The sequence below is a fragment of the Ascaphus truei genome, chromosome 17 (genome assembly GCF_040206685.1).
Source record: "Ascaphus truei isolate aAscTru1 chromosome 17, aAscTru1.hap1, whole genome shotgun sequence".
Lineage (NCBI taxonomy): Eukaryota > Metazoa > Chordata > Amphibia > Anura > Ascaphidae > Ascaphus > Ascaphus truei.
This window is the reverse complement of record NC_134499.1, coordinates 18,978,240-19,006,045: the sequence shown is the minus strand read 5'-3', so window position 1 is coordinate 19,006,045 and position 27,806 is coordinate 18,978,240. Positions and strand designations below refer to the sequence as shown.

At 54.0% G+C, this 27,806-nt stretch overlaps 1 protein-coding gene across 3 annotated transcripts in view; it reads right to left on the bottom strand.

Moving 5' to 3' along the window:
• SLC38A3 (solute carrier family 38 member 3) overlaps window positions 1–27,806 on the bottom strand; it is a 75,429-nt gene that overhangs the window by 32,059 nt on the left and 15,564 nt on the right. Inside the window, exons 2-6 of one of the 3 annotated variants that reach the window (XM_075574164.1) lie at window positions 21,757–21,914; window positions 7,471–7,594; window positions 5,624–5,696; window positions 5,332–5,447; window positions 1,543–1,616 (exon numbers count right to left, since the gene is read on the bottom strand). In XM_075574164.1, coding sequence (XP_075430279.1) covers window positions 1,543–1,616; window positions 5,332–5,447; window positions 5,624–5,696; window positions 7,471–7,559 — 352 coding nt within the window. In that variant the 5' untranslated portion in view covers window positions 7,560–7,594; window positions 21,757–21,914. Of the gene's footprint in view, window positions 1–1,542; window positions 1,617–5,331; window positions 5,448–5,623; window positions 5,697–7,470; window positions 7,595–7,723; window positions 7,754–21,756; window positions 21,915–27,806 lie in introns of all 3 variants that reach the window. The other 2 variants (XM_075574165.1, XM_075574162.1) reach the window with 2 other exon arrangements.

The window sequence follows — 27,806 nt, the reverse complement described above, 5'->3', positions numbered from 1 at the left end:
CTCTCCCTCACAATGACACAGAGGGGAGATATGTCCCATGCCGCCTGTCCCTCACAGTGACACAGAGAGGAGATATGGTCCATGCTGCCTGTCCCTCACAGTGACACAGAGGGGAGATATGGCCCACGCTGCCTGTCCCTCCCTCTTAGTGACACTGAGAGGAGATATGGCCCATGCCGCCTGTCCCGCCCTCTTAGTGACACAGAGAGGAGATATGGTCCATGCCGCCTGTCCCTCACAGTGACACAGAGGGGAGATATGGTCCATGCGCCTGTCCCTCACAGTGACACAGAGAGGAGATATGCCCCATGCCGCCTGTCCCTCACAGTGACACAGAGAGGAGATATGGTCCATGCCGCCTGTCCCTCACAGTGACACAGAGGGGAGATATGGTCCATGCCGCCTGTCCCTCACAGTGACACAGAGGGGAGATATGGCCCATGCCGCCTGTCCCTCACAGTGACACAGAGAGGGGATATGGCCCATGCCGCCTGTCCCTCACAGTGACACAGAGGGGAGATATGGCCCATGCTGCCTGTCCCTCACAGTGACACAGAGAGGAGATATGGTCCATGACGCCTGTCCCTCACAGTGACACAGTGAGGAGATATGGTCCATGCTGCCTGTCCCTCACAGTGACACAGAGAGGAGATATGGTCCATGCGCCTGTCCCTCACAGTGACACAGAGAGGAGATATGGTCCATGCCGCCTGTCCCTCACAGTGACACAGAGGGGAGATATGGCCCATGACGCCTGTCCCTCACAGTGACACAGAGGGGAGATATGGCCCATGCCGCCTGTTCCTCACAGTGACACAGAGGGGAGATATGGCCCATGCCGCCTGTCCCTCACAGTGACACAGAGGGGCGATATGGTCCATGCCGCCTGTCCCTCACAGTGACACAAAGAGGAGATATGGTCCATGACGCCTTTCCCTCACAGTGACACAGTGGGGAGATATGGCCCATGCCGCCTGTCCCTCACAGTGACACAGAGAGGAGATATGGTCCATGCCACCTGTCCCTCACAGTGACACAGAGAGGAGATATGGTCCATGCTGCCTGTCCCTCACAGTGACACAGAGGGGAGATATGGCCCATGCCGCCTGTCCCTCACAGTGACACAGAGGGGAGATATGGTCCAAGCTGCCTGTCCCTCACAGTGACACAGAGGGGAGATATGGTCCATGCTGCCTGTCCCTCACAGTGACACAGAGAGGAGATATGGTCCATGCCGCCTGTCCCTCACAGTGACACAGAGGGGAGATATGGTCCATGCGCCTGTCCCTCACAGTGACACAGAGGGGAGATATGTCCCATGCGCCTGTCCCTCACAGTGACACACAGAGGAGATATGGCCCATGCTGCCTGTCCCTCACAGTGACACAGAGAGGAGATATGGTCCATGCTGCCTGTCCCTCACAGTCACACAGAGGGGAGATATGGCCCATGCCGCCTGTCCCTCCCTCATAGTGACACCAAGGTGCATATTCTGCACACATTCTCTGTGGTTTGGGTTCTGGTTGCAGAACTTTCACTTACCCACAATCCCCGAGGATTTGAGCAGCAGGTGGATGGAATAGCTGGAGAGCAGCGCCACGGCTGTGAGGAGGAACCTGGGGAAAGGGACAGTGACACAGAGTGACGCCGGGGGCGGTGACACAGAGGGATGCCAGGGGCGGTGACAGAGGGATGCTGGGGGCGGTGACACAGATTGAAGCCAGGGGCGGTGACACAGTGACACCAGGGGCGGGTGACACAGTGACGCCGGGGGGCAGAGACACAGAGAGACGGGGGGAGGGGGGGCGGTGACACAGACTGACGTCAGGGTCGGTGACACAGAGTGACGCCGGGGGCGGTGACACAGTGATGCCAGGGTCGGTGACACAGAGTGGGGGGGCATCGGACCGTATATACCCCATGTATATCGCACCGTATATACCCCGTGTATATCGCACCGTACATACCCTGTGTATATCTCACCGTATATACCCCGTGTATATCGCACCGTACATATCCCACGTACATACCCCGTGTATATCTCACCGTACATACCCTGTGTATATCTCACCGTACATACCCTGTGTATATCTCACCGTACATACCCCGTGTATATCGCACCGTATATACCCCGTGTATATCTCACCGTATATACCCCGTGTATATCGCACCGTACATACCCCGTGTATATCTCACCGTATATATCCCACGTACATACCCCGTGTATATCGCACCGTACATATCCCACGTACATACCCCGTGTATATCGCACCGTATATACCCCGTGTATATCGCACCGTACATACCCCGTGTATATCTCACCGTATATATCCCACGTACATACCCCGTGTATATCGCACCGTACATATCCCACGTACATACCCCGTGTATATCGCACCGTACATATCCCACGTACATACCCCGTGTATATCGCACCGTATATTCCCCGTGTATATCGCACCGTATATACCCGTGTATATCTCACCGTACATACCCCGTGTATATCGCACCGTATATACCCCGTGTATATCGCACCGTATATACCCTGTGTATATCGCACTGTATATATCTTGTGTATATCGCACCGTATATACCCCGTGTATATCGCACTGTATATATCTTGTGTATATCGCACCGTATATACCCCGTGTATATCTCACCGTATATACCCCGTGTATATCGCACTGTATATATCTTGTGTATATTTCACCTTATATACCCCGTGTATATCTCACGTATATACCCCGTGTATATCGCACTGTATATATCTTGTGTATATCTCACCGTATATACCCCGTGTATATCGCACTGTATATATCTTGTGTATATCTCACCGTATATACCCCGTGTATATCGCACCGTATATACCCCGTGTATATCGCACCGTATATACCCCGTGTATATCGCACCGTATATACCCGTGTATATCGCACCGTATATACCCTGTGTATATTGCACCTTATATACCGTGTATATCTCACCTTATATACCCCTCGTATATATCGCCATATATACCGCGTGTATATCACACGTATATATCCCACCGTATATACCCTGTGTATATCTCACCGTACATATCCCACGTACATACCCCGTGTATATCTCACCGTATATACCCCATGTATATCTCACGTACATACCCGTGTATATCTCACGTATATACCCCGTGTATATCGCACCGTACATACCCCGTGTATATCTCACCGTATATATCCCACGTACATACCCCGTGTATATCGCACCGTACATATCCCACGTACATACCCCGTGTATATCGCACCGTACATATCCCACGTACATACCCCGTGTATATCGCACCGTATATTCCCCGTGTATATCGCACCGTATATACCCGTGTATATCTCACCGTACATACCCCGTGTATATCGCACCGTATATACCCCGTGTATATCGCACCGTATATACCCTGTGTATATCGCACTGTATATATCTTGTGTATATCGCACCGTATATACCCCGTGTATATCGCACTGTATATATCTTGTGTATATCGCACCGTATATACCCCGTGTATATCTCACCGTATATACCCCGTGTATATCGCACTGTATATATCTTGTGTATATTTCACCTTATATACCCCGTGTATATCTCACGTATATACCCCGTGTATATCGCACTGTATATATCTTGTGTATATCTCACCGTATATACCCCGTGTATATCGCACCGTATATACCCTGTGTATATCGCACCGTATATACCCCGTGTATATCGCACTGTATATATCTTGTGTATATCTCACCGTATATACCCCGTGTATATCGCACCGTATATACCCCGTGTATATCGCACCGTATATACCCCGTGTATATCGCACCGTATATACCCTGTGTATATTGCACCTTATATACCGTGTATATCTCACCTTATATACCCCTCGTATATATCGCCATATATACCGCGTGTATATCACACGTATATATCCCACCGTATATACCCTGTGTATATCTCACCGTACATATCCCACGTACATACCCCGTGTATATCTCACCGTATATACCCCATGTATATCTCACGTACATACCCGTGTATATCTCACGTATTTACCCCGTGTATATCTCACTGTATATACCCCATGTATATCTCACCGTACATATCCCACGTACATACCCAGTGTACATCGCACCGTATATAGCCCGTGTATATATCACACAACGTATACATCCCCACCCCATAGTGATACATCCCCCCCCCATAGTGACGCATCTCTCCCCCCCATAGTGATTCCCTCCCCCCCATAGTGATACATCTCCCCCCCAGCACACGTCTCCCCCCAGCACACGTCTCCCCCCCAGCACACGTCTCCCTCCCCCAGCACACGTCTCCCTCCCCCAGCACACGTCTCCCTCCCCCAGCACACGTCTCCCTCCCCAGCACACGTCTCCCTCCCCCAGCACACGTCTCCACACGTCTCCGCCCAGCACACGTCTCCCTCCCCAGCACACGTCTCCCTCCCCAGCACACGTCTCCCTCCCCCAGCACACGTCTCCCTCCCCCAGCACACGTCTCCCTTCCCCAGCACACGTCTCCCTCCCCCAGCACACGTCTCCCTCCCCCAGCACACGTTTCCCTCCCCCAGCACACGTCTCCCCCCCCAGCATACGTCTTCCCCCCAGCACACGTCTCCCCCTCCCAGCACACGTCTCCCTCCCCCAGCACACGTCTCCCTCCCCCAGCACACGTCTCCCCCTCCCAGCACACGTCTCCCCCTTACAGCACACGTCTCCCCCCCCAGCACACGTCTCCCCCCCCAAGCACACGTCTCCCTCCCCCAGCACACGTCTCCCCCCCATCACACGTCTCCCCCCCATCACACATCTCCCCCCCAGCACACATCTCCCCCCCTAGCAAACGTCTTCCCTCCAGCACACGTCTCCCCCTCCCAGCACACGTCTCCCCCCCCAGCACACATCTCCCCCCCAGCACACGTCTCCCCCCAGCACACGTCTCCCCCCAGCACACGTCTCCCCCTCCCAGCACACATCTCCCCCCCAGCACACGTCTTCCCCCCAGCACACGTCTCCCCCCCCAGCACACGTCTCCCCCCCCAGCACACGTCTTCCCCCCAGCACACGTCTCCCTCCCCCAGCACACGTCTCCCTCCCCAGCACACGTCTCCCTCCCCCAGCACACGTCTCCCTCCCCCAGCACACGGTCTCCCTCCCCCAGCACAAGTCTCCCCCTCCCAGCACACGTCTCCCCATCCCAGCACTCCTCTCCCCCCCAGCACACGTCTCCCCCTCCCAGCACTCCCCTCCCCCCCAGCACACGTCTCCCCCCCCAGTGCCCAGCCCTAGCGGTACTCACAGGAATAACAGGACTCCAGTGTTAGCCATGGCGTAGGCCAGCCCCAGGATCCCGCTGCCCATGATGGCGTTACTGAGGTTAAACACGGACATGCCAAACGACGTTTTCCCTTCGAACTGCGGGGACAAAAAACGTCCATCATCGAAGGGACACTCAACCCCCCAAGGTGCCCAAACCCGCCGAAACCTCTTTAATGTACAAAGCTGTGCTATAACCCGTCTCCTTCCTTATTTGGAGTCTCTACGTTAAACATTTTGCTGCGGGCACGGTAATAATGGCGGCTCTCACTCACGTCTGTGAATCTGGCCTTCTCCTTCCCCCCGTTGTGCGGCAGGAACTCCTCCAGCTCCTGAGTTCCGGTGTAGCTATGGAGACTCAGAGTTACCACAGAGAGGGGCAAAGAAGGGGCAGGGAGCGCAGGGAGTCACAGGGCATGGAGCGCAGGGAGTCACAGAGCGGGGGGAGTGCAGGGAGTCACAGAGCGGGGGGAGCGCAGGGAGTCACGGAGCGGGGGGAGCGCAGGGAGTCACAGAGCGGGGGGAGCGCAGGGAGTCACAGAGCGGGGGGGAGTGCAGGGAGTCACAGAGCGGGGAGAGCGCAGGGAGTCACAGAGCGGGTGGAGCGCAGGGAGTCACAGGGCGGGGGGAGCGCAGGGAGTCACAGAGCGGGGGGAGCGCAGGGAGTCACAGAGCGGGGGGAGCGCAGGGAGTCACAGAGCGGGGAGTGCAGGGAGTCACAGAGCGGGGGGAGCGCAGGGAGTCACAGAGCGGGGAGAGCAGGGAGTCACAGAGCGGGGGGAGCACAGGGAGTCACAGAGCGGGGGGAGCACAGGGAGTCAGAGCGGGGGGAGCGCAGGGAGTCACAGAGCGGGGGGGAGCGCAGGGAGTCACAGAGCGGGGAGTGCAGGGAGTCACAGAGCGGGGGGAGCGCAGGGAGTCACAGAGCGGGGAGAGCAGGAGTCACAGAGTGGGGGGAGCGCAGGGAGTCACAGAGCGGGGAGAGCAGGGAGTCACAGAGCGGGGGGAGCACAGGGAGTCACAGAGCGGGGGGAGCACAGGGAGTCAGAGCGGGGGGAGCGCAGGGAGTCACAGAGCGGGGGGAGCGCAGGGAGTCACAGAGCGGGGAGTGCAGGGAGTCACAGAGCGGGGGGGAGCGCAGGGAGTCACAGAGCGGGGAGAGCAGGGAGTCACAGAGCGGGGGGAGCGCAGGGAGTCACAGAGCGGGGAGAGCGCAGGGAGTCACAGAGCGGGGAGCGCAGGGAGTCACAGAGCGGGGAGCGCAGGGAGTCACAGAGCGGGGAGCGCAGGGAGTCACAGAGCGGGGAGCGCAGGGAGTCACAGAGCGGGGAGCGCAGGGAGTCAGAGAGCAGGGGGAGCGCAGGGAGTCACAGAGCGGGGAGCGCAGGGAGTCACAGAGCGGGGAGCGCAGGGAGTCACAGAGCGGGGGGTGCGCAGGGAGTCACAGGGCGGGAAGCGCAGGGAGTCACAGGGCGGGGGAGCGCAGGGAGTCACAGAGCGGGGGGAGCGCAGGGAGTCACAGAGCGGGGGGAGCGCAGGGAGTCACAGAGCGGGGAGCGCAGGGAGTCACAGAGCAGGGAGAGCGCAGGGAGTCACAGAGCGGGAGAGCGCAGGGAGTCACAGAGCGGGGAGCGCAGGGAGTCACAGAGCGGGGAGCGCAGGGAGTCACAGGGCGGGGGGAGCGCAGGGAGTCACAGAGCGGGGGGAGAGCAGGGAGTCACAGAGCGGGGGGAGCGCAGGGAGTCACAGAGCGGGGGGAGCGCAGGGAGTAACAGAGCGGGGAGAGCGCAGGGAGTCACAGAGCGGGGAGCGCAGGGAGTCACAGAGCGGCGAGCGCAGGGAGTCACAGGGCGGGGGAGCGCAGGGAGTCACAGAGCGGGGGGAGAGCAGGGAGTCACAGAGCGGGGGGCGCGCAGGAAGTCACAGAGCGGGGAGCGCAGGGAGTCACAGAGCGGGGAGCGCAGGAGTCACAGAGCGGGGGGAGCGCAGGGAGTCACAGAGCGGGGAGCGCAGGGAGTCACAGAGCGGGGAGCGCAGGGAGTCACAGAGCGGGAGCGCAGGGAGTCACAGAGCGGGGGGAGCGCAGGGAGTCACAGAGCGGGGCGCCATATTCATCCGGTACCTGGGCTCCGGTGTCTCTAGGCCCAAAGCCTCTGCATGTTTCTCGCTCAGGCTCATGTCCGCCATCTCTGTCTGCCCAGGAAAGTGCATGACTAGCGCTCAGCAGCAGCACCAGGCTCCCCTCACTGCAAGAGAGAAGCACGGGGGGATCTGTGATACAGCAATCAGTGCACGCTTGTGTGAGTTAGTGTGTGTTTGTGTTAGTGAGTTGGCGTTACTGTGTGTGTGTGTGTTTGTGTGTGTGTATCTCCAACCTCTCTGCACCTCCTGTTCTTTTCTGCTCCCTGAAAATAAACAAGATAAGATGTGTAAACTGAGTGAGAGAGAGGGGGGGGGGACAGGGGGCGTGAGATAGATGTGAGGGAGAGAGAGAGGGGGGGTAGTGAGGGATAGAGAATGGGTGGGTGAGGCAGAGGAGAGTGGGGGGGGGGTGAAGGAGAGGGGTGGGGGGAGTGAGGGAGAGGGGGGTGAGGGGTGAGAGAGTAGGGGAGTGATGGGGAGAGAGAGGAGGGGTGGTCAGGGAGAGAAAGTGGGGGTGAGGGAGAGTGGGGGGGTGAGGGAGAGTGGGGGGACTGAGGAGAGAGGGTGGGGGTTGAGAGAGAGAGGGTGGGGGGGTGAGGGTGAAAGAGTGGGGAGGTGACGTTGAGAGAGTGGAGGGGGTGAGGGAGAGAGAGTGGGGGGGTGAAGGAGAGAGAGTGCGGGTGGAGGGTGTGAGGGAGAGAGAGTGGGGATGAGGGAGAGAGCGTTGGGGTGGGGGGTGAGGGAGAGAGAGCGGGGGTGAGGGAGAGAGCGCGGGGGTGGGGGTTGAGGGAGAGAGAGCGGGAGTGAGGGAGAGAGAGCGGGGGGTGAGGGAGAGAGAGGGTGGGGAAGGGAGAGCCGGGGGTGGGAGGGTGATGGAGAGAGAGCGGGGGGTGAGGGAGGGAGAGCGGGGGGTGAGGGAGGGAGAGCGGGGGGAGGGAGAGAGTGAGGGTGTGAGGGAGCGAGAGTGGGGGGGGGGTGAGGGAGAGAACGGGGGGTGGGTGAGGGTGAGAGAGCGGGGGGGGTGAAGGAGAGAGAGCGGGGGGTGAGGGAGAGCGGGGGTGAGGGAGAGAGAGCAAGGGGGGTGAGGGAGAGAGAGCGTGGGGGTGGGGGGGTGAGGGAGAGAGACCGGGGGTGGGGGGGTGAGGGAGAGAGGCCGGGGGTGAGGGAGAGAGAGCGGGGGGTGACGGAGAGAGAGGGTGGGGGAGGGAGAGCGGGGGGTGGAGGTGTGAGGGAGAGAGACCGGGGGGTGAGGGAGGGAGAGCGGGGGTGAGGGAGGGAGAGCGGGGGGGGGGGTGAGGGAGAGAGAACGGGGGGGTGTGAAGGAGAGAGCGGGGGGTGAGGGAGAGAGAGCGGGGGTGAGGGAGAGAGAGCAAGGGGGGTGAGGGAGAGAGAGCGTGGGGGTGGGGGGGTGAGGGAGAGAGACCGGGGGTGGGGGGGTGAGGGAGAGAGGCCGGGGGTGAGGGAGAGAGAGTGGGGGGTGACGGAGAGAGAGGGTGGGGGAGGGAGAGCGGGGGGTGGAGGTGTGAGGGAGAGAGACCGGGGGGTGGGGGAGGGAGAGCGGTGGGTGAGGGAGGGAGAGCGGGGGGGGGGGTGAGGGAGAGAGCGGGGGGGGTGAGGGTGAGAGAGCGGGGGGGTGAGGGTGAGAGAGCAGGGGGGGTGAAGGAGAGAGAGCGGGGGGGGTGAAGGAGAGAGAGCGGGGGTGAGGGAGAGAGGGGGGATAGAGGGAGGGTGAGTGATCTGAGGTGAGTGGGGAAGAGAGAGGGGGGTAGATGTAGGGTGGGGAGGGAGAGAGAGGAGGTGAGAGATGCGAGGAGAGGGGTGTGATAGAGATGTGACGGAGAGGGGGATGTGAGATTTGAGGAGGTGAGGGATAGGGGGAGAGAGATGAGGAAGGGTAGGAGATAGGAAAAGAAAAACAGAAGAGAGAGAATGTGTGTGTGTATATATGTGTGTGTATATATATGTTTGAATCTGTGTGAGTAATCGTATGTGTTTGTGTGTATGTGAGTTTACATGTGCATGTGTGAATTTAAAGTGTGTGTGTGTGTGTGTGTGTGTGTGTCTGTGTGTGTGTGTGTTGGGGACTTTGTTCTTCTATAAAACTAAAATTTGAGCAGTCAGGAACTTTTCCCCTAATGAGCATTACAATAAACATATAAGATCCAGGACCCCGCCCGGCGGTAACCTATAGCCCAGAGCTTTGCGGGCGTGTTCTGTACATCGAAGGACACACACAGCCCAGCGTTGGGTGTGAAGAGGGGACACATGAGAAAGAGGGGGGGGGATTAGTTTTGGGGTCCTGGATAGGATTATTTTCGGGTTAAGGTTCTATACAGAAACTGACGGATCCAGCAAATACGTGGCAATTACATGACAAAAACATGCAATAGTTAAGCACAATTACACTCAGTCTCGTGGCCTACTCCTGGGGGGGGGGGGAGGGGAGGGCGGGGGAGATGTGTGTTTAGTGAGGGGGGGTTGTATCCTGCGAGCTCCCCCTCCTGGGGGGGGATGGACAGACATGTGTTTAGTTAGGGGGGCCGGGGCTGTATCCAGTGAGCTCCCCCTCCTGGGGGGGAACATGTGTTTAGTGAGGGGAGAGCTACATCTCGAGAGCTCCCCCTTCGGGGGGATGTGCTTAGTGAGGGGGGAGCTGTGTCCTGCGAGCTCCCCCTCCTGGGGGGGCGGACATGTGTTTAGTGAGGGGGAGGGGCTATGTCCTGTGAGCTCCCCCTCCTGGGGGGGGACATGTGTTTAGTGAGGGGGAGGGGCTATGTCCTGTGAGCTCCCCCTCCTGGGGGGGGACATGTGTTTAGTTTGTGTCTGTATCCTGGGCGCTCTCCCTCCCCCTGTTTTAGGCTCTCTGGCAGTGGTTACAAAAGCGTCTCTGTTTGTCCCCCTCCCCCCATCAGCCCCCACCCCCTACGTCACAGAGCGTCCTCATCCCCCTCTCTGTCCCCAAACACAATCACTCACCTGCCCCAAATATTTTGGGGTCACTGCACCTTCAATAAAATATCCACTTCCCGGTATGTGTCCTTGTGTGTATGTGTGTGTTTGTACTTGTGTGTGTACACGTGTCTACGTATGTACGTATGTACGTGATGTGCGTGATGTGTGTGATGTACGTGATGTGCGTGTGCTTGTTCATAGGTGTCCAAGGTCTCTGGCTCTATTCAATAAACTCAACGCAATTTTATCACTAAACAGAATGAGAATCTGTATTCAATGTGAATGTATCCCAGTGCGGAGGGGGGAGCAGGGGAGTGCGGAGGGGGGAGCAGGGGAGAGCGCAGGGAGGAGCAGGGGAGAGCGCAGGGAGGAGCAGGGGAGAGCGCAGGGAGGAGCAGGGGAGAGCGCAGGGAGGAGCAGGGGAGAGCGCAGGGAGGTGCAGGGGAGAGCGGAGGGAGGAGCAGGGGAGAGCGGAGGGAGGAGCAGGGGAGAGCGCAGGGAGGAGCAGCGGAGAGCGCAGGGAGGAGCAGGGGAGAGCGCAGGGAGGAGCAGGGGAGAGCGCAGGGAGGAGCAGGGGAGAGCGCAGGGAGGAGCAGGGGAGAGCGCAGGGAGGAGCAGGGGAGAGCGCAGGGAGGAGCAGGGGAGAGCGCAGGGAGGAGCAGGGGAAAGCGCAGGGAGGAGCAGGGGAGAGCGCAGGGAGGAGCAGGGGAGAGCGCAGGGAGGAGCAGGGGAGAGCGCAGGGAGGAGCAGGGGAGAGCGCAGGGAGGAGCAGGGGAGAGCGGAGAGAGGAGTAGGGGAGAGCGCAGGGAGGAGCAGGGGAGAGCGCAGGGAGGAGCAGGGGAGAGCGCAGGGAGGAGCAGGGGAGAGCGCAGGGAGGAGCAGGGGAGAGCGCAGGGGGGGAGCAGGGAGGAGCAGGGGAGAGCGCAGGGAGGGAGCAGGGGAGAGCGCAGGGGGGGAGCTGGGGAGAGCGCAGGGAGGAGCAGGGGAGAGCGCAGGGATGAGCACGGGAGAGCGCAGGGAGGCGCAGGGAGGAGCAGGGGAGAGCGCAGGGAGGAGCAGGGGAGAGCGCAGGGAGGAGCAGGGGAGAGCACAGGGAGGAGCCGGGGAGAGCGCAGGGTGGAGCAGGGGAGAGCGCAGGGGAGAGCAGGGAGAGCAGGGAGGAGCAGGGGAGAGCGCAGGGAGGAGCAGGGGAGAGCGCAGGGAGGAGCAGGGGAGAGCGTAGGGAGGAGCAGGGGAGAGCACAGGGGGGGAGCAGGGGAGAGCGGAGGGAGGAGCAGGGGAGAGCGCAGGGAGGAGCAGGGGAGAGCGCAGGGAGGAGCAGAGGAGAGCGCAGGGTGGAGCAGGGGAGAGCGCAGGGTGGAGCAGGGGAGAGCGCAGGGTGGAACAGGGGAGAGCGCAGGGAGGAGCAGGGGAGAGTGCAGGGTGGGTGGGGGACATTGGGGTGGAAACAAGGGGGGGACAGAAGAGAGTGCGGAGGGGAGCGCAGAAGAGACAGTGCTGAGGGGAGCGCAGAAGAGACAGTGCTGAGGGGAGCGCAGAAGAGGCAGTGCTGAGGGGAGCGCAGAAGAGGCAGTGCTGAGGGGAGCGCAGAAGAAGCAGTGCTGAGGGGAGCACAGAAAAAGGGTATTATACTAATAGGAGGAGTTATAGGGAGTGGTTATATGGGGTAATAGGAGGAGTTATAGGTAGCGGTTATATAGGGTAATAGGAGGAGTTATAGGGAGGGGTTATATGGGGTAATAGGAGGAGTTATAGGGAGCGGTTATATGGGGTAATAGGAGGAGTTATAGGGAGCGGTTATATGGGGTAATAGGAGGAGTTATAGGGAGCGGTTATATGGGGTAATAGGAGGAGTTATAGGGAGCGGTTATATGGGGTAATAGGAGGAGTTATAGGGAGCGGTTATATGGGGTAATAGGAGGAGTTATAGGGAGCGGTTATATGGGGTAATAGGAGGAGTTATAGGGAGCGGTTATATGGGGTAATAGAAGGAGTTATAGGGAGCGGTTATATGGGGTAATAGGAGGAGTTATAGGGAGCGGTTATATGGGGTAATAGGAGGAGTTATTGGGAGCGGTTATTTGGGGTAATAGGAGGAGTTATTGGGAGCGGTTATATGAGGTAATAGGAGGAGTTATTGGGAGCGGTTATATGGGGTAATAGGAGGAGTTATAGGGAGCGGTTATATGGGGTAATAGAAGGAGTTATAGGGAGCGGTTATATGGGGTAATAGGAGGAGTTATTGGGAGCGGTTATATGGGGTAATAGGAGGAGTTATAGGGAGCGGTTATATGGGGTAATAGGAGGAGTTATAGGGAGCGGTTATATGGGGTAATAGGAGGAGTTATTGGGAGCGGTTATATGAGGTAATAGGAGGAGTTTATGAGAGAAAAAAGGTAAATTGACTTGGGGTCCCCTGATACAGCCCCCCCTTCCCCCTGGCATGCTTCGCACGGTGAGGTCACTATCGCAGTGAGAACGCAGTGTCCCTGCCTGAGAGAGACTGGAATTGTGCAACCTGTGCCCCAGTGTCCCTGAACTCACCCTGTCCCTCCCTCCCCCCTCTCACCCTGTCCCTCCCTCCCCCCTCTCACCCTGTCCTGCTGCTTCCGGTTATCTGATCAGAAATCCCCTCTTAACCAGAAAACCAGCAAGGTGTCAGCGTCACACGAGTCACTGGGTCCTAGAGGTGCAGCAGCTCTTTTCCAGTACCTTTCCCATGATTGAACCGGTCCTAGAGGTGCCAAGCACCATGTCCCTGGGCTCACCCTGAACCTCATAAATCATAAAGTCCTAGTGTATCCTTGAGCCGTCCAGTCCTAGAGGTGCCCGGCTCTGTCCTTCTCACTGCATCTCTGTGTATGGGTGTACACTGGTCCTAGAGGTGCCCGGCTCTGTCTCGCTCCCTGCATCTCTGTGTATGGGTGTACACTGGTTCTAGAGGTGCCCGGCTCTGCCTCGCTCCCTGCATCTCTGTGTATGAGGGTACACTGGTCCTAGAGGTGCCCGGCTCTTTCTCGCTCCCTGCATCTCTGTGTATGGGTGTACACTGGTCCTAGAGGTGCCCGGCTCTGTCTCGCTCCCTGCATCTCTGTGTATGGGTGTACACTGGTTCTAGAGGTGCCCGGCTCTGTCTCGCTCCCTGCATCTCTGTGTATGGGTGTACACTGGTCCTAGAGGTGCCCGGCTCTGTCTCGCTCCCTGCATCTCTGTGTATGGGTGTACACTGGTCCTAGAGGTGCCCGGCTCTGTCTCGCTCCCTGCATCTCTGTGTATGGGGGTACACTGGTCCTAGAGGTGCCCGGCTCTGCCTCGCTCCCTGCATCTCTGTGTATGAGGGTACACTGGTCCTAGAGGTGCCCGGCTCTTTCTCGCTCCCTGCATCTCTGTGTATGGGTGTACACTGGTCCTAGAGGTGCCCGGCTCTGTCTCGCTCCCTGCATCTCTGTGTATGGGTGTACACTGGTCCTAGAGGTGCCCGGCTCTGTCCCTCTCACTGCATCTCTGTGTATGGGTGTACACTGGTCCTAGAGGTGCCCGGCTCTGCCTCGCTCCCTGCATCTCTGTGTATGGGTGTACACTGGTCCTAGAGGTGCCCGGCTCTGCCTCGCTCCCTGCATCTCTGTTTATGGGTGTACACTGGTCCTAGAGGTGCCCGGCTCTGTCTCGCTCCCTGCATCTCTGTGTATGGGGGTACACTGGTCATAGAGGTGCCCGGCTCTGTCCCTCTCACTGAATCTCTGTGTATGGGGGTACACTGGTCCTAGAGGTGCCCGGCTCTGCCTCGCTCCCTGCATCTCTGTGTATGGGTGTACACTGGTCCTAGAGGTGCCCGGCTCTGTCTCGCTCCCTGCATCTCTGTGTATGGGGGTACACTGGTCCTAGAGGTGCCCGGCTCTGTCTCGCTCCCTGCATCTCTGTGTATGGGTGTACACTGGTCCTAGAGGTGCCCGGCTCTGTCCCTCTCACTGCATCTCTGTGTATGGGGGTACACTGGTCCTAGAGGTGCCCGGCTCTGCCTCGCTCCCTGCATCTCTGTGTATGGGGGTACACTGGTCCTAGAGGTGCCCGGCTCTGCCTCGCTCCCTGCATCTATTTGCATGGGTGTACACTGGTCCTAGAGGTGCCCGGCTCTGTCTCACTCCCTGCATCTCTGTGTATGGGTGTACACTGGTCCTAGAGGTGCCCGGCTCTGTCTCGCTCCCTGCATCTCTGTGTATGGGTGTACACTGGTCCTAGAGGTGCCCGGCTCTGTCCCTCTCACTGAATCTCTGTGTATGGGGGTACACTGGTCCTAGAGGTGCCCGGCTCTGTCCCTCTCACTGCATCTCTTTGTATGGGTGTACACTGGTCCTAGAGGTGCCCGGCTCTGTCTCGCTCCCTGCATCTCTGTGTATGGGGGTACACTGGTCCTAGAGGTGCCCGGCTCTGCCTCGCTCCCTGCATCTCTGTGTATGAGGGTACACTGGTCCTAGAGGTGCCCGGCTCTGTCTCGCTCCCTGCATCTCTGTGTATGGGTGTACACTGGTCCTAGAGGTGCCCGGCTCTGTCTCGCTCCCTGCATCTCTGTGTATGGGTGTACACTGGTCCTAGAGGTGCCCGGCTCTGTCTCGCTCCCTGCATCTCTGTGTATGGGGGTACACTGGTCCTAGAGGTGCCCGGCTCTGCCTCGCTCCCTGCATCTCTTTGTATGGGTGTACACTGGTCCTAGAGGTGCCCGGCTCTGTCTCGCTCCCTGCATCTCTGTGTATGGGGGTACACTGGTCCTAGAGGTGCCCGGCTCTGCCTCGCTCCCTGCATCTCTGTGTATGGGGGTACACTGGTCCTAGAGGTGCCCGGCTCTGCCTCGCTCCCTGCATCTCTGTGTATGGGTGTACACTGGTCCTAGAGGTGCCCGGCTCTGCCTCGCTCCCTGCATCTCTGTGTATGGGGGTACACTGGTCCTAGAGGTGCCCGGCTCTGCCTCGCTCCCTGCATCTCTGTGTATGGGGGTACACTGGTCCTAGAGGTGCCCGGCTCTGCCTCGCTCCCTGCATCTCTGTGTATGGGGGTACACTGGTCCTAGAGGTGCCCGGCTCTGCCTCGCTCCCTGCATCTCTGTGTATGGGTGTACACTGGTCCTAGAGGTGCCCGGCTCTGCCTCGCTCCCTGCATCTCTGTGTATGGGGGTACACTGGTCCTAGAGGTGCCCGGCTCTGCCTCGCTCCCTGCATCTCTGTGTATGGGTGTACACTGGTCCTAGAGGTGCCCGGCTCTGCCTCGCTCCCTGCATCTCTGTGTATGGGGGTACACTGGTCCTAGAGGTGCCCGGCTCTGCCTCGCTCCCTGCATCTCTGTGTATGGGGGTACACTGGTCCTAGAGGTGCCCGGCTCTGCCTCGCTCCCTGCATCTCTGTGTATGGGGGTACACTGGTCCTAGAGGTGCCCGGCTCTGCCTCGCTCCCTGCATCTCTGTGTATGGGGGTACACTGGTCCTAGAGGTGCCCGGCTCTGCCTCGCTCCCTGCATCTCTGTGTATGGGGGTACACTGGTCCTAGAGGTGCCCGGCTCTGCCTCGCTCCCTGCATCTCTGTGTATGGGGGTACACTGGTCCTAGAGGTGCCCGGCTCTGCCTCGCTCCCTGCATCTCTGTGTATGGGGGTACACTGGTCCTAGAGGTGCCCGGCTCTGCCTCGCTCCCTGCATCTCTGTGTATGGGGGTACACTGGTCCTAGAGGTGCCCGGCTCTGTCTCGCTCCCTGCATCTCTTTGTATGGGTGTACACTGGTCCTAGAGGTGCCCGGCTCTGTCTCGCTCCCTGCATCTCTGTGTATGGGGGTACACTGGTCCTAGAGGTGCCCGGCTCTGTCTCGCTCCCTGCATCTCTGTGTATGGGGGTACACTGGTCCTAGAGGTGCCCGGCTCTGTCTCGCTCCCTGCATCTCTGTGTATGGGGGTACACTGGTCCTAGAGGTGCCCGGCTCTGCCTCGCTCCCTGCATCTCTGTGTATGGGGGTACACTGGTCCTAGAGGTGCCCGGCTCTGTCTCGCTCCCTGCATCTCTGTGTATGGGGGTACACTGGTCCTAGAGGTGCCCGGCTCTGCCTCGCTCCCTGCATCTCTGTGTATGGGGGTACACTGGTCCTAGAGGTGCCCGGCTCTGTCTCTCACAGCGGACGATCCTTGAGGCGAGCAGAGTACTGGAGAAGGGGGAGGGTGGTTTTAGATAAAGTGACCTCAGAGAGCCGGGAAGGTGCAGCCGGGATCAATAATTATATGGCTATAGGACTGGAGTATTAGGGTGGATGTACGGGGGCGAGTTTATGGGGGGGGCATGTGTATATGTGTGTAAATGTATGAGTTGCCTGTATGTGTGTATATATATATATATATATATATGTGTGTGTGTAACTACATGTGTGCGCATGTACGAGTGTGTGTAACTATATGTGTGTGCATGTACGAGTGTGTGTGCATGTGTGTGTAACTATATGTGTGTGCGTGTGTGTTACTATATGTGTGTGCATGTACGAGTGTGTGTAACTATATGTGTGTGCGTGTGTGTAACTATATTTATGTGCGTGTGTGTGTGTGTGCATGTACAAGTGTGTGCAACTATATGTGTGCGCATGTACGAGTGTGTGTAACTATATGTGTGTGCATGTACGAGTGTGTGTAACTATGTGCGCACATGTACAAGTGTGTGTAACTGTGTGTGTGCGTGTAACTATATGTGTGTGTGTGTAACTATGTGTGTGTGTGTGTAACTATATGTGTGTGCATGTACAAGTGTGTGTAACTATATGTGTGTGAACGTGCGAGTGTGTGTAACTATGTGTGCACATGTACAAGTGTGTAACTATATGTGTGTGAACGTGCGAGTGTGTGTAACTATGTGTGCACATGTACAAGTGTGTAACTATATGTGTGTGCGCGTGTGTGTAACTATGTGTGTGCGCGTGTGTAACTATATGTGTGCACATGTACACGTGTGTTTAACTAAGTGTGTGTGCATGTGTGTGTGTAACTGTGTGCACATGTACAAGAGTGCATGTGAGTTTAACTATGTGTGTGTGTGTGTGTGTGTGTGTGTGTGTGTGTGTGTGTGTATGAGTGTGTATGAGTGTGTCACACACTGCAGTGTTATGCATGGTGTATAAGTGTGCAGCAGGAGATAAGACCTCTAGGACAAGCCTCCCCACCTCCACAGTGACCTCATTTAACCCCGTCATGCCTCGCACAGGAGGCTGGGGGAGAGTGCAATGTGAGCTCCTCACACAGTACTGACCCTTCTGTATTTATAGGGCAGAGGTAAGCCCCCCTTCCTAGTGACGCAGAGTAACCAGAGTATGTGGGGCACAGCTATATATATACACGGGGTTATATCAGAAGGCTTGGACATGCACATGTAATTCTATATATAGAGCGGGCACTTTATAATACAAAATGTGTATATATGTATATCTCTAATACAGCATTGTGTATATATTGTGTATGTGTATATACACACATATATATATATATTTTGTATGTCATTTCCCAGAATCCCTTGCTGCAGTGGAAGTGCTGTATGCTGGGTGATAATGGGGAAAGGCGGGGTTGCAGACCTGCCTAAGACATGCAGATGAGCATACAGCTATATTTGCATATATATATATATATACAGTGGTCGACAAATCACCAAAAAATCTACTCGCCGAACAAAAAAATCTACTCGCCACCTAGTACCACACGTGTGCTGCTTGGGCCAATAGGAGCTTGCCACAATGTTAAATCCACTCGCCCGGGGCGAGCAAATGTATAGGTTTGTCGAACACTGTATATATATACATATTCATAGAGGTATCGGTACCATGTTAGCCGAGCTTAATAATCAAAAACAAATAGACGATACCGTTCTGTGGCTAACGAAATGCTTTTACTGGTGCGAGCTTTCGAGATACACTGATCTCTTCTTCCAGCGATGGTACAATGGATAAAGCAAGAGAGGTTTTTACTTAAAAATATCCTGGAATGGATCTGTGACTGTAGCCTCTCCCTCCCCCCTGTGCAGTATGCGATTCATGACTTAAGGTGTTAAATGGTCCCTGAATGTTAGTGATGTAAGAGTATGTGTGTATGTGTGTAAATATAAATGTATAAAGCGCCCACACTGTATAGAGCGCTTTACTAAAGGTGTGTGTGGGAGTGTATACCAATGGTGGGGGTAGGTGTAGAAATGTAAGAGGGTGTTGCATTACTATTAGTGTGTGTAGAAAATATGTGGTCCCTATTGGTATACAGGGATAGAATTACATTGTACATATGTATGTGTAAGAGACAGCTATGTGTGCATTCATATAGCACAGTATGTACAGACATGGCCTTTAGCACTCATGGCAAGAGAGTTTTCTGTCAGGGTAGTGACTCATGAAACTGCGGTCTCGGTTTAGGCCACTACAAAGTGTCCCAAACAGTTGCATACATTTGTATTCATGCAACCATCTCTCTTTCGGTGTTCTAAGATTACCTTTGAGTATGGCCACCTTCAGATCGTTCATCTTATGGCCAGAGTCAGAGAGATGTTCGTCGACAGGACTGTCTCTTGTTCCGCGTGTGATGCTGTGGCGATGCAGATTCATTCTCTTGTTAGCCCCTGTTCCGTCTCACCTATGTAGTAGCAGCCCCCTGGGCATGTCATGCACATGATGAGGTACACGACATTGCTGGAGGAACAGGGAAACCTTCCTCTGATTTTGTACTCCAGATTCCTGTGTGGTATTTATATTGTACCCGCTGTGTGGAGCATTGCACAGGTTTTGCATGTTGCGTCCTGGCATGGTATTGTCCCGCATTCAGTTGTACTGTTGAATACTTTACTCCTCACCATCATTTTCTTGAGATTATGAGGTTGTCTGTATGATAATAAGGGTGTCTCAGGGAAGACCTGTTGCAGTCTTGTATGTTCCTGGAGAATGGGTTGTAGTTCCCTGGCGATCTTGCATAGGGCTTCTAGGTCTGGGTTATATGTGACCACCAAAGTTACCCCGTCGCTTGTCTATTTCTGTCTGTATTCAAGGAGATCACTTATTGGTATTCTGGTGGCTTTGTGGATTTGCTGGTCTACAATTCCGTGGTTATATCCATGGTTTATGAAATCCGGTCTCAAGGCTGTAATCCGCTGGCCTCTGTCTGCTGTGTCGGGGCATATCCGGTTGTAACGTATGGCTTGACTGTAGATGGTTGCATGCTTAGTGTGTGTGGGGTGGAAGCTGTTGTCCCTCAAGTAGCTGGCTCTGTCTGTAGGTTTGCGGTATACAGAAGTCTGTAGTTGGTTGTTCTTTATAGTAATATTGGTGTTTAGGAAATATACTTTGGGGAATGGGTGTTTGAGGTTGATGGTCAGGTGGAACGTATTGAAGTTCTCATGGAACTGTATGAGGTCCTGTTCACCAGAGGTCCAAATCAGGAGGATGTCATCGATGTACCGAAGGTATGTAAGGGGTTTCAAGTGACAGGTGGAAAGAAAGTCACTTTCCAGTTTTGCGCAGAACAGATTGGCATACTGTGGCGCCATCCAAGTACCCATAGCAGTCCCGGTTGTCTGGAGGTATGTGTCATTTCCAAATGTGAAATGGTTATGGGTCAGAATAAATTTGAGGCATTTAGTCACTGTCTCTGTGAGTGGCTCCTGTGGTCCCACAAAGTATCTGCAGGCTGAAATCCCATCTTCGTGGGGGATGTTTGTGTAAAGTGATTCTACATCCATGGTTGCTAGCAGTGTTCCCTTTGGGAGGGGGCCAATGGCATTAGGTTTGATTAGCAGGTCGGTGGTGTCCTGGATATAGCTAGGTTTCTTCTTGACAAGTGGTTTTATAATTACTTCCACCCAGCCAGAAATATTCTCAGTTAGTGTGCCAGATCCAGAGATAATAGGGCGCCCAGGGTTACCCTCTTTGAGAATTTTAGGGAGCTTGTGCTGTAGAATGGGCCAGGTTTTGGGTTAGCTGGTATCAGGTCCAGAATTTGTTCTCTTGTGTGGATCGGGAGTGTTTTGATGATTCTGTTGAGGAGTTCTCTCATGTATTTATTTGTTGGATCCTCCTGTAGTTGGGTGTAATACTTTGCATCAGAGAGTTGCCTGTGTGCTTCCCGCAGGTAGTCTGTGGTGTTCATTATGACCACTGCTCCTCCCTTGTCCGCAGGTTTGATTGTTATGTTGTGGTTGGCCTTTAGCGATTCTATGGCTCTCCTCTCCATCAGTGTCAGATTATACGTTTGTTTCCTTACTTTGTCCAGGACGGTGGATTTGGCTCTGTGTCTAAAGCTTTCGATGTACCGGTCCAGTTTAGGGTTGCACCCAGTTTGTGGGATCCAGTTGGATTTTTGCTTCCTCCTGCTCATGTGCAGCGGCTCTCCTTCTGCAGTGTTGGCGCACTCTTGGTCGTGTCGGTCATGGAAGAACTCCTCAAGACGTAGTCTTCTGAAGAACTCTTCTAGGTCACTGCACAGCTCAATCTTGTCCATAGGCTTGGTAGGGCAGAATGTGAGACCCTTTGATAATACTAAGGACTCGGCTTGATTTGGTGTGTAGTCTGAGATGTTAACAGTGCAGTCCTGCTGTTGGTGATGGTCCCTATTTGTTTGTTTATGGTTGTGCTGGCTGCTGCAGAGTATCTCATTCTCAGCCTCAGTCTGTGGAGTTTCTTTTCCTTGTTGCTATTTAGAATGTTTGGAGTCCTCCATGTATCTGTGTGTATTTCTTGTGTGTCCAGGATGCAGTCTGTCATCTCTTTTATATTTCTCCTGTTGCTGTAACAGATGCTAATCAGATGGTTCCTTAATCTTTCAGAGTTCCTGGTGCACAGTTGTTGGGAGAATTTTGTGTTGTAGGTGTCTGCAAATGGGTTTTTGAAGACACACACACTACATCACTAACATTCAGGGACCATTTAACACCTTAAGTCATAAATCGCATACTGCACAGGGGGGAGGGATAGGCTACAGTCACAGATACATTCCAGGATGCGCTGTTTTTAAGTAAAAACCTCTCTTGCTTTATCCATTGTACCATCGCCGGAAGAAGAGATCAGTGTATCTCGCACAAATAAAAGCATTTAGTTAGCCACAGAACGGTATCGTCTATTCGTTTTTGATTTTATATATTACAAACATTCAAAAAGGTTTTCTGCAGACTCCTAAAGATAAAACCGGTGCTCCAGGTGCCTCTGCTGACCATAAATACTAATGTCCCAAAGTGAGGAAAGGAGCTGGGGGGACCCGCGGACCGCTGACGGTTCCCCCCCACCCCCTCTTTCGCTTCCCTCTCCTCTTCTTTCCCTCCCTCCCTCCTCACCTCCGTCCTTCTTTCCCCCCTCTCTTCTCTCTTCCTCTCTCCCTCTTCTCGTTCCCCTCTCCTTTTTCCGTGTTCTTCCCTTTCTTTCCCAAACGCTTTTCGGGTTTAGACCCCTTATACTGCAATGCTGGATCCCACTGGTTGGGGCGAGCTCGATCCTAATTATAAGATGGGAAGAAAACGTTACCCCTTGTTGTTCATGTCAAAGGGATAGCGTTTAATTATTTAAGTGTCAAGGTCTCTTATTGCTGTTAAAAACTCACCGTAAAATGCATCTTGACATTCGCAATCAAGGTAATGTTGTATTAACCCTTTCTCGTTACCTCTAATAAAATATTTGTACAAAAAAAAAAAGGTTTTCTGCAACACAATTTGTCCAAACATTTTGCTGAACATCATGATAAAAATCCTGCTGGTATAATATGTATTGGAATAGACAAGCTGTTATATAACTGGAGAGGAGGGGACACCGTCAATAGTATTTCAAAACTGGAGACCAGATGGATACATACATTAAAAACATTGATACCTCTGGGTCTAAATGTAGATGTTGACTTGGGTGCCTTCCTAATCTTAAAAACCGTTTAATTCTCTCTTTTTTTCTGTTGCAAGAGCTTTTGAGCTATAATATAGAAATAAAAAAGTTTAGTTTAGGGGTTAGGGCGTGTCAGTGGGAGGAGTTAGGGATTGTCAGAGGGAGGGGTTAGGGAGTAACAGTGGGAGGGGTTAGGGGGTGTCATAGGGAGGGGTTAGGGAGTGCCAGTGGGAGGAGTTATGGAGTGTCAGTGGGAGGTGTTAGGGAGTGTCAGTGGGAGGGGTTAGGGAGTAACAGTGGGAGGGGTTAGGGAGTGTCATAGGGAGGGGTTAGGGAGTGCCAGTGGGAGGAGTTATGGAGTGTCAGTGGGAGGAGTTATGGAGTGTCAGTGGGAGGAGTTAGGGAGTGCCAGAGGGAGGGGTTACGGAGTGTCAGAGGGAGGAGATAGGGAGTGCCAGAGGGAGGAGTTAGGGAGTGTCAGAGGGAGGAGTTAGGGAATGCCAGAGGGAGGAGTTAGGGAGTGCCAGAGGGAGGAGTTAGGGGGTGTCAGAGGGAGGAGTTAGGGAGCGTCAGAGGGAGGAGTTAGGGAGTGCCAGAGGGAGGAGTTAGGGAGTGTCAGAGGGAGGAGTTAGGGAGTGTCAGAGGGAGGAGTTAGGGAGTGCCAGAGGGAGGAGTTAGGGAGTGTCAGAGGGAGGAGTTAGGGAGTGTCAGAGGGAGGAGTTAGGGAGTGTCAGAGGGAGGAGTTAGGGAGTGTCAGAGGGAGGAGTTAGGGAGTGTCAGAGGGAGGAGTTAGGGAGTGTCAGAGGGAGGAGTTAGGGAGTGCCAGAGGGAGGAGTTAGGGAGTGTCAGAGGGAGGAGTTAGGGAGTGTCAGAGGGAGGAGTTAGGGAGAGCATATCATGAGATATTAGGTATTTTAATCCCTCTGGTATTTAAGGGGTTAATGAGCTACAGATTGAGTTTAATATACAAAATGTGTGGTCTGTCTGGTCAGGAATCTGTGGGGGCTTCAAAAGGGCTTGATTGAAATTGGGTGTGAAAAGTACAAAGACTGGGTTTATGGTAGGTTAACACCTTTTTGCAGGCCTAGTGTATATGGCTGGTAGAGTTGAGATAAGGGCAATGTCTGGAGACCTAGGTGTAAAATATAGCCCCTGTGACACCTGTCTGTACACAGGAGACCGAGCTTCAAAGCATTTCTCGGCTGGGGGGTGGTTGGCACACACGAGACAGGGGGATACCCGTCGGTGTTTTGCCTGCCAACAGCTGGGGCACATCAGCATCAACTGCCCAGAAAGGAAGAGGCCTGCAACTGCCTCTGGAGGGATCTCTCCTCAGGAGTGCGACTAGGTGCCCGTGTGGTACCTGGTCAAGAAGGAAACAACGGTGCCCACTTGCAGCCAGTCCTGGTGGGTCGGAAACTCACCCAAGGCTGAGAGACTCAGGTGCTACACTTACCCTGGTGCGGCCAGGACTGGTGCGGCCTGAGGAAATCACTCCTGGAAGGACTCTGCATATGGGGGTGGCGGGAGGGGGCCGCCACGTTTTGCCAGTGGCAAAGGTATACTTGAACTGGGACACTGGGCAGGGTTTGAATTAATTGATGTTATTCCAGCTAATGTGCTACTAGATAATGATCTTGGAAAGATGTTTACCCAACATGAGACCAAGCCCAGGAACCCGATGAACAATTTCAGGTACTGACGCACACTGGGGACCGGGGAAGCGTAACCGACAGGGGTTGTACCGGAGTGTGGGGTAAAGATAGTCTCCAGGTACAGCCCGCCTTCACAGAAGACGTCAGGGGGGTGTCCAAGGGGGATTGTGCCAATGCGGGGGCAAAGAGAGATTCCCAGTACAGCCTGTCACCCCTAGGGACCCAGCGGAAATGTTATAGGTGTTATTTGTATGAGCGCGGGACTGGCGTGTAAGCCAGACACTTCGCTCATTTTAAGGATAGTTGTCAGGGGAGACCAGGTACTTTCTACACCATTTATATATTACCGGGATCATTCATTAGGCAGAACAAGATAATAAAAACAAATTGCCTTTATTTTGGTAAACCCGCGTACAACAGGAAGAAATACATAAGGAACAGTTAAAAATACACTTACTGGGGGTCTGGGGGGGAAATCTAGGCTTTCCTAGGTGCAGGGCGCCTGCTTGGATGAGCTTACCCTGACCGGGCCATACCCCCGGTTCCCCTGGTCCTCTTTTTGGCTTCAATTTCTAGCCGCGACCGCTCCATTCGATTCTGAGAACTTTGGCGCCAAAAAACGGGACTTAGTCTCTGCGAGGCAAACTGAAGCCAGGTCGCTCTGTTATTTCGAACAGAGCCACTTTGAAAAGCCCGCCGTAGCTTCATCGACTCACCTCATTGGTTGGCTTGGATGGACTTGCTCCCTCTCTTGGTCAGCACCTCACATACACTCCGCTGGGCTATCCCCAGAACGGAGAGGGACGGAACAGCCAATCGGAGCGTGGGAATTCCTCCCCGTCAGCCAATAGAAAGAGGGGCTCGTCCCCGGCTGACGTCAGAGGAGTAGGCGTGCCCAGCAGGCTCGAAAAGCCGGGTGAGTGGGAAATAATATTTTAGCCAAAAGGAGAGCAGACTCTATGGCTGCATCCTCCCCGGCTAACTCATTGCCACCTGCAGTGACGGCTCCACCAAGTCTGGAAACTACAGGTGTCCCCGCAGGGTGCCCTATGTAGTCCGGACCTGGCAATTCGCCCTTCCCACGCCCATCAAACATTTTCACACCTCTGGACATCCTCTCCCCTTTGAACTACGGACCCTATGCAGACTTGCTGGCACCTTAACTGCTTGCCCGGGCAAGCTGCATAGAGCCTTATAAGAAATGTATCAAACATGATAAAACATACTTTAATCCATGGGGGACATTGGGGAGACTCATTACTGTAAGGGACTTGGGACTGGGATATCGGGGCTCGAAACTCAGGAGTCTGGGGGACGCTGGACAGCCCCGGTGTAATTCTACTCACGTACCGGCAAATAGTGCCTGCACGCCGGGTAGAATGAAGGTACTACCGGTAACTCCGGATCCCGAACGCCTGCAAACAAAATAATTGCATTCTTACCCAAATATCCCACCTAAAACTTGCACACAGCAAGTTTCATGAGTCTGGGGTACATGGAAAATGGAAAGTGGAAAAGCAGGGGTCACTTTAACTTTACATGTACATATACCTGGCCCCTGGCTTATAGCGCTGGGGGGCTGCCAGGGGCCCACAGGATCCGAGGCAACCAGAGGGCTTAACCTCTACTAAGAAGCCTGGTTACCCTTGCCCGTCATAATAATGCCATGAGATATTAGGTATTTTAATCCCTCTGGTGCTTAAGGGGTTAATGAGCTACAGTTTGAGTTTAAAATACAACATTTGTGGTCTGTCTTGTCAGGAATCTGTGGGGGCTTCAATAGGGCTTGATTGAAGTTGGGTGTGAAAAGTACAAAGACTGGGTTTATTGTAGGTTAACACCTTTTTGCAGGCCTAGTGTATATGGCTGGTAGAGTCTAGATAAGGGCAATGTCTGGAGACTTGGGTGTAAAATATAGCCCCTGTGACACCTGTCTGTACACAGGAGACCGAGCTTCAAACCATTTCTCGGCAGGGGGTGCAAGGATGGTCAGAGGCGTGGCTACAGAAGGTATCAAACCAAGAGTGACCTTATTAAATATGAGAATATCATGTGATATCCTCTGCTGAACATGCTAAAAATTACATGTGTGTATCCGTGTAACCGACTCGCACATAATGATTACAGACCCGTCAGGCCTAGCAGGTACTAAGAGCCAGATATTAATATTTCTCTTAATTTTAGGATTACACTGTTATATTTAGTTTAATTGAGTCCGCCATGAGTGCCTGAATGTATTGCTGTGTGTCTCACGTGTGTGTAAGTATTACAGAGGTGAAGTTACGAGTACAATTTGATTTGGAAAATACGTTTTAAACGTAATTTGGTGGGAGGTGTTTTACTCTGTCTTAAGGCTGTCAATCTCACAGCGGATTTACTACAGGAGCTGGGTTTAGGTTGTGTTCAATGGGAAAGAATTGTATTTAAGTCTGGGCAAGTATAATAATCAGATCTCACCAGAGGCATGCTTTGGGCAAAGCACGTGAGACCTTATGTTCTGAGCCAGTGGCCTCTCTGGGGAAAATCCATAGCATTTGGTAAAGTATAAGATTTTCTGTCTGTTTTACCCTTTTATTTTAAGAAGCTGTTCTGCCTTGTATTGTAACTGTATGTTTTCCATAATCCTTTTTCTGTAACCTAAGCACTGCATTTTTATATATATTAAAACATTTAATAAGTAATGCTTTGGGCTCTGAATGAACCATTGCACACTCTGAGGAGAGTATTAAAGTGTTCGGACACATTTGGCTACAACTGATTTTGGTGTGTTAAAGTGCATAGCTTTTTCTATAATAAGCAGGGACCTGGGGCCCCGGCAAATATCATTTTTACATCTTATATTATTTGCATACCCCCAGGTGGTGGCAGTGGATAGATATGATTTGCAATTGAGTAACTGGTTAATACTAACTCGCTGGTCCCTTCCGGAGGAGAAAAGTGAGTTGGCTAGAGTAGCCATGTGTATTAACCCTGGTTGCATGTCTAAGTCACGTGCTCACTTGTGTGCTGTTCGTGGCGGTGGTATATTGGGACGGATTTGGGAGAGATATTACTCATCTGAGGACCTTTGCGGAGGTGAAGGGTGGGGCAGCTTGCGGCTGTGTATTGATCATAGATCCTGCAGAGGAGATACTGTCCATTTGATGGACCTTTGCGGAGGTGAAAAGTGGTAGCGCTTGCGAGCGTCGGTATTAACCCTTGTCCCGTATGCAGGTTGCGTGCTAGCAGGGGGTCGTACGTGATATGGAGTTATAGGGAGCAGTTATATGGGGTAATAGGAGGAGTTATAGGGAGAGGTTATATGGTATAATAGGAGGAGTTATAGGGAGAGGTTATATGGGGTAATAGGAGGAGTTATAGAGGCTGGCACTGCCGCTGTACTGTGCTATGTATATTGTACATGTCATTGTGTAGCACTATGTGTGTGAGGTGGATGTTTGAACTGGCGCTGTACCCTTTTTATGCATAAAAGGACATTATGACTGGGCAATACTGCAACATTTGGGGACACCAGGTCTCTCCCGGCTCCTGCACTATCACCATCTAATGAGAAGCTTGTTAGTAAGTTCCAGTGAGATTAGCTCTTTTTTTTTCAGGGGTGATTATAGAAGCCCTAAATATACCAAACCGCCCCCAGTGAAGCCTCACGTACCAAGCACCATCTCTGCCAACTGACCTAAGTGCAGCGCTGAGCCCAGCGATCACAGCTCATCTGCCAAATATTACTTCATTCATCTGCCAAATACCTTATGAAATCACAGCTAGAAACGGAGAATGACCTTCACAGCACACTACACTGCTCCTGCACCCCAATACTGCCCCCCCCAACACACTGCACTGTCCCTGCACCCCAATACTGC